This window comes from Dasypus novemcinctus, chromosome 22 (assembly GCF_030445035.2).
Source record: "Dasypus novemcinctus isolate mDasNov1 chromosome 22, mDasNov1.1.hap2, whole genome shotgun sequence".
NCBI classification, from domain to species: Eukaryota; Metazoa; Chordata; class Mammalia; order Cingulata; family Dasypodidae; genus Dasypus; species Dasypus novemcinctus.
The window spans coordinates 5985330-5991773 of record NC_080694.1 but is presented as its reverse complement, the minus strand read 5'-3'; the positions used below and the strand labels follow the sequence as shown (position 1 = coordinate 5991773).

Below are 6444 nucleotides of genomic sequence, written 5' to 3'. Positions count from 1 at the left end.
TCCACCCAACACTTGATCACAGAAGGGAAAATTTTGTTAAGAATCCATGTGGAATCTAAGCCGCCTCTTGATGTAGAGGGGGCTAGACATAACCATCCCAGGGTCCACAGGATGGAGGAATAGAGTATCGATTAGAGTGGACTTACTGGTGTTCTGCTAGGGAACTAGTGTGATTAGTAAGGGAAGAAATTGTAGTAGTGATGTGGAGAGGGTAGCCTCGGTGACTGCTGATGGTAGGGAGATGGAAGAAGAGATATGGTGTGGGGGCATTTTCAGGATTTGGAGTTGTCCTAGGTGGTGCTGCAGGGATGGATGCTGGACATTGTGTGTCCTGTCATGGCACACTGGGTGGACTGGGGGGAGAGTGTGGACTACAATGTGGACCACTTTCCATGTGATGCAGTGGCGCACCAGAATGTATTCGCCAGGTGCAGTGGATGTGCCACAATGATGGAAGAGATTGTTGGTGTAGGAGGTGCGGGGTGGGTGGGGTGGGGGCTGTATGGGGACCTCATATTTTTTGAATGTAACATTTAAAAGAAAATAATAGGAAGAAAAGAAGGCAGCAGAGGTCAGGAGAGCAAGTCTCAAATCTGTCTCCCTGAACAAAAGTGGCAATGGTGTATGTTAGAATTAGACAAAGAGAAGTGGGGACAGGGGTGCTATAGGCTGAGTCCACCTCCAAACTAGGGTTTGCAAAGTGGGCATCAGAGGAGGGGAGAAGGGTGAGCTCATAGGAGCTATTTTTGCCCACCTTGACTGTGCTCCTTGAAGTGCCCTTGGTCTCAGATTTCTCCATCCCCTGTATGTTTTATTAGGAGGAGAAAAGTAGGAGCTTGTTAGGGAGTGAGAAACAGGAAAGTGCTAGGGAGTGGAACACAGGAACCTACTTTGTGACTAAAGGCACTTTTCATGAATAACTAATGATGCACAACTCCATGTAAGAAATTGCAAGAGTGAGATTATATCATTAAAACTGAAGTATCAGGAAGCAGATGTGACTCAGGAGATTGGGCTTCCATCTACCACATGGGAGTACCTGGGTTCTATCCCTGGGGCCTCCTGGTAAAGGTGAGATAGGCAATGCAGCAAGATGATGCAACAAAAAGAAAGGACAGAAACCAGGAACTAAAGTGGCACAAGTGACAGAGTACCTCTCTCCCACATTGGAGGTCCCCAGGATCAAATACCTGTGAAGCCTAGAGAAGAAAAATGAGAAAAGAAGACAAAAAAAGAAACAAAGTCACACAGTGAATGGATACAGACAACAAACAGCAGGGTTGGGGGGAGGGGAGAGGGAGAAAAAAACTGGTAAAAAAACAAAAACTAAAAAAAACAAAATTAAGTATCATTTCTTAGATCAATCTAAAAATTAAAGCTCTTGTGTAACATATTAATATTTGACTAATTTTGGTCTTTCAATTTTAATAAATGAGTTATTTTGGTAATATGTAATGAAATTCATGGTTTGCGGAATATCTCTATCACTCTGTGAACCAATATTTTCCAGTTGAAGCTTCATAATGTTATGAAATCATGCATAAGTAAAAGATATACTTCAAATGCCTTAGTAGATCAATGAATCTTAGAGAGTATGAAAAGTTGTTAATATGAAGTCAGATTAAAAATGGCAAGCGTTGTTTGAGAAATCACCATTTGTTGACTTTTGGTGTATCACCAGAAGAATACGACAATTTCCTGAAAGCGTTATGAATATTCTTTCATTTTGTAACCATATGTTTCCATAAGACTATATTTTCTTCATATTCTTCTACCAAGAAATTATTGAAACAGTTTAAATGACAAAGCCAATAAGAAAATCCAATTCAGTTTTATTAATTCAGAAATTAGAGAAGTTGTCAAAATATAAAGGGGGTTTTCTGCTTCTATAGATTTGGCTTCTAATCACTAGTTATCAAACTTCAGCCTGACTTTTATAACTCTGATGATAAACAGTAGAGGTACATAGAGACATCTATTTTTCAGCCTTCATTTCAAAGATTTTCTAGAGTTTCTTAGCCTCTCCCACATTATACTTCTCTCCAGATTGCCAGTCATTAATTAAATAATTCAGACCAGTGGCTATTGACTCCTTCCTTAAGAAAGTCTTCTAAGGGGTAATAATTTACATTCTGAAGGGAATCTAACTTTAGTGATCACATCCTATGTGCGAAGAGCTGTTCAAAAAACATTTGGTTTAGTCCTACTCTGTACAACAACCACTTTTTATTTTTAATTTTGCCTATTTTCCTTTTAAAATGAAGTATATCATTTTCTTAATTTTAGTAGCTGGTAAAAATTAATTTTTATTTTTTCAGTGATTTTAATCTGCAAATGATTTTCCTTAATGCCATAATGTTAGTACTCACATGTTACAAAGTATTTTCTTAGGGTTAACAAGATTCTATGTATTTTCTATATGAAAAAGATGACATTTATATTGTGATATAAATTGAAAATATATTGATTCATTCATAAATTGGGAAAATTTAGTGAATAATAAGTTTGTTAAATTAAATAAAAAATTTACTAATTTTATTTTAAAGAAACACCACTACAAATTTAATTTATCTCAAGGTTATAAAGAAGGAATTCTTACCAAGCAGGAGTTTGAAGGAAAGCTGGTTCTCATGAGATTGAGATTGGCAATTAACCATGTCTAATGGGAGGTATGACCCATAAGTGTCCTTACAAAAGAAAAAAAACATGTATATAAAGAATCCAGGAGCAGAAGGGTTGTTAAAAGTGTATCTACATGGTAAGGGATTCCATGAATTTTATTCAGTGAAGGAAGAGGAAGGATCATGATGTTATTGATCTTTTAAATATTTCAAGATATATTCATGTTGTGGAAAATAATCTCTCACTATTCAGGTATATTTGTATATTCTAATTATTTCTTTTATATTACCAATGATTAATTCTTTGAGAAAACACTGTTATGCCTCAAGATCATTGGCACACTTAACTATTTCTTCCCCATATAACATGTTTTTGCTCATAAGGTATGCTGGCCTTTTCTGATTCAATTGTTAACTTATTGTTATTTTTTAATATGGTACCTGAAAATCTGTCTGTGATATACAGTTTGACTCAAAATATTGGAAATATAGTGATACCAAAATTCCCTTCATATCGAAACAGTGGAAGCAACAAGTATGAGATATTTCTTGAGCCAGATTTAAAAAGAGAGCTATGACATTTATGGGCAAAAAAGATTTATGATCACATTTCATGAAAATCTATCAAAGTAAATAAAAATCAATATTAAAACATCAATGGAAATATAAGGATTTCCAGTGTAGTTTTTACAATGAGCAATTTCTGATATTCATTTGCTGCATATTATAGAGCAGTCATGCTCTATGCTGATCATTTTAATATAATATATCATCTTTTAAAAAATAGACAAGGAATTAGCAATTCCACTCATTATGCTATTGTCTACATTTTAAAATTGTGAAGTAAATGTTTCCTAAAGATCCCTGAGGTAATAAGGAATAGAAGAAAAACCTGGAACTCTCTTTGTTGCCATAACTATACATATGACCATCACAGTGCATTTTGAAAGAGATGATGTGTGGTAAATTTAGCACAATTAAACCTGAGAATTTCTGTAGACTGAGGAGAAAGATGCAATCCGAAGAAATGAAAGATAGGAAAGGGACTTTAATGATCACAATTCTGATAAAAGCAAATATTTAAAAATATTTTTAAAAACAAGAAGTTCTTCTGGGTTAATTCAGTATCCTGCAACATAGGTCATTTGTATTCACCTTAACCAGTGAGTAATATTTTCATAGTTAATAAGTTATCTCTGTGTTTTAAAAATTGAGAATTTTAAGAGAAACCACATGTAATAGAAGGGATATTATAGAAAATAATTTGCACAAAGTGTTTTGAAATAATCTAGAAAATCGTCTAGATAAATCCAATCTAAGCAATACAACATTTTATTACTCAATATAAAAATGATCACAAAAATTTAAAAATATATTTGTAAAGACATGATTTTATGTAAAGAAAATATAAGATACACATTCTAAACATGTATAATTATAATTCCCTAATTCTGTTTCTGACAAAAGAAAAATAATACTAAAGTTCTAGTTCAACATAACTAGTTTTACCAATAAAATATAATGTAGAAATAAGATTTCTTTATGCTTTGAACTGCTTCAAAATGAGCACAATTTAATACATTTTAATTATAATTATTTATGAGTGAGGAGATTTCTGCAACCCGAAAAGCACATAGGAAAGAGACGTGGCCAGAAGTGAACCCTTCACTAAATATTGGAATTCATGCTAGATAGTGAAAGGATGCTGTGTGTAGGAGTATTGCCAGGTGGAATGCTTTTCTTAGATTTTCTGTGCAGGTAAGAATGTTAACTAGAGTGAAAACAAGGGAACTCTGGATACGTGCTCCCATCTAAACTAAATATAATTTTATGGACAATGTCACAAAGGGGGAATGAAATAACTCATCTGTATTTCCTATAAAGCAACACAATTTAAAGAATGTTGAAGTATAATCATTTCTCTCATTTGGAATAAAATCTCAGACAATCCTCAGAACTATTCATTAACTTTATTAAAGAAAAAATTTCTATGCCGTATTGTCATAGATGGGGAGATAAAGACGTCCTTGTTCCCTGGTACAAGAAGAGATTCAGTACAAGCTGTGTAGTGATAGAACCCTCTGGTCTATATAGACACTTTCTTACAGGGCATGTCTGTGTTCATATTTGATATTGTAAAAAATCAGAATATAATCACTGGATGTGTTCAGGCTTAGTTTTAGATATATTTTAAGAAATTCTGTCAATGTCACTCAATACCTGTAAGGTTGTTCAACTTTAAATCTCATAGGAAATATTTATATTTGCTTAGGGTCAATTATATCATGAGTGTTGTAGTTACTATAGCTCAGAAGTATTGGGGTAGAAAAAGAAAAAAAACGTGCATTTATTGATTTTTAAAGACTGCCTTTTCTTGGTTTCTGTATCCTAATTTCTAGGTTAGAAGTCTTAACCTTGATGCCAGTGTTTGCTTATTATTTGATGATATTGTGGATTGATTTCATTTTGCTCTTTAGTGTTATTTTATAACTTTATACTCTGACTCCCAGGTTGACTGCAACTTATAAAGTACACATGAGCAACCTCACCATCTTCACAGAATTCGTCCTCATGGAGATCTCAAGCTCCCGGGAACTACAAGTTATGCAAGGTCTTCTCTTTTTAGTGATTTATCTGGGCGCATTGACTGGGAATCTTGCAACAGTTACTGTTATTGTGACTGACCCTCGTCTACACTCTCAAATGTATTTCTTTATAGGAAATTTATCCCTCATAGACCTTTGCTGCATTTCAGTTACTGTTCCCAAATTCATTGTGAATTCTCTGACAGGCAGTAAACTGATTTCTCTCCCAGCATGTGCTGCTCAGATTTTCCTGTTTCTCTTCCTTGCAGCCACAGAGTTGGCCTTCCTTGTGGCGATGTCCTATGATCGCTATGTAGCCATTTGCCACCCTCTGCACTATGGACTCACCATCACCCCACGTCTGTGCACACAGGCAGCTGGTGGCTCATGGGCAAGTGGGCTGGTCTATTCTTCTATCCACACAGGTGCCATGTTCAGGCTTCCCTTCACAGGGTCTAATGTGATCCATCAATATTTCTGTGATATACCTCAAATTTTGAGGATTGCATCTTCAGATGTTCGGTTTTCTGAGTTTGTTATCCTAGCTATAAGTGTAGGTCTTTGCTTATTATGTTCTGTCTTATTGTTTATGTCATACAGTAATATATTTTCAATGGTGCTTAGCATGCATTCCATGGAAGCCCGGAATAAAGCCTTATCCACCTGCACGCCACAGTTGGCCATTCTACTTATATTTACAATTTCTGGAATTATTGCTGTCTTAGGTCCCATTGCAGATAAAGCGTCTCTTAGCAATCTGCTCACAGGTATGTTCTACACCATGGTGCCCCCAGTTATAAACCCCCTCATCTACAGTCTCCGGAACAGAGAGATTAACACTGCTCTAGGCAGAATGTTCTGCAGATATTTTGAGTTCCCAAGGACTTTCTTTGCTTAAAAAAACTTAAAAATACAATTTCAAAGAAGTTTAATTTATATTTTATATATGTTTTTATATTGGAATCTTTTCCTATAAAATTCTAAAGCCTTCTGGTCTGTACATATCTTGTTATTAACATGTAAGAGTTGGCTAGAAAACTCATAATTTTTCATTCCCAATTCTATATTTGTGTAATTCTTGTATTCTTCTTGAATAGGCTTTCGAATTCTAAAAAAAAATGTTTTGGAAAATTGTTATGGTTTAGAGTAAAAAACAATGTATGGCATTATAAGAAAAAGACCATGCCTTCTATATCAGTGCCTAAACAGGTGCCTACACTTTTTACCTATTTCCATAT

General features: G+C 34.8%; 1 protein-coding gene across 1 annotated transcript; it reads left to right on the top strand.

Moving 5' to 3' along the window:
- Nucleotides 1-5156: 5156 nt before the first annotated feature.
- LOC139437283 (olfactory receptor 14I1-like) lies at nucleotides 5157-6104 on the top strand. The gene has a single exon (XM_071210929.1). It carries the CDS (start codon nucleotides 5157-5159, stop codon nucleotides 6102-6104), a length of 948 nt encoding a protein of 315 aa, XP_071067030.1.
- Nucleotides 6105-6444: the final 340 nt, after the last annotated feature.

What these genes read in the sequence shown, in the direction of transcription:
- LOC139437283 (XM_071210929.1), top strand. Translation starts at nt 5,157, where the DNA reads ATGAGCAACCTCACCATCTTCACAGAATTCGTCCTCATGGAGATCTCA.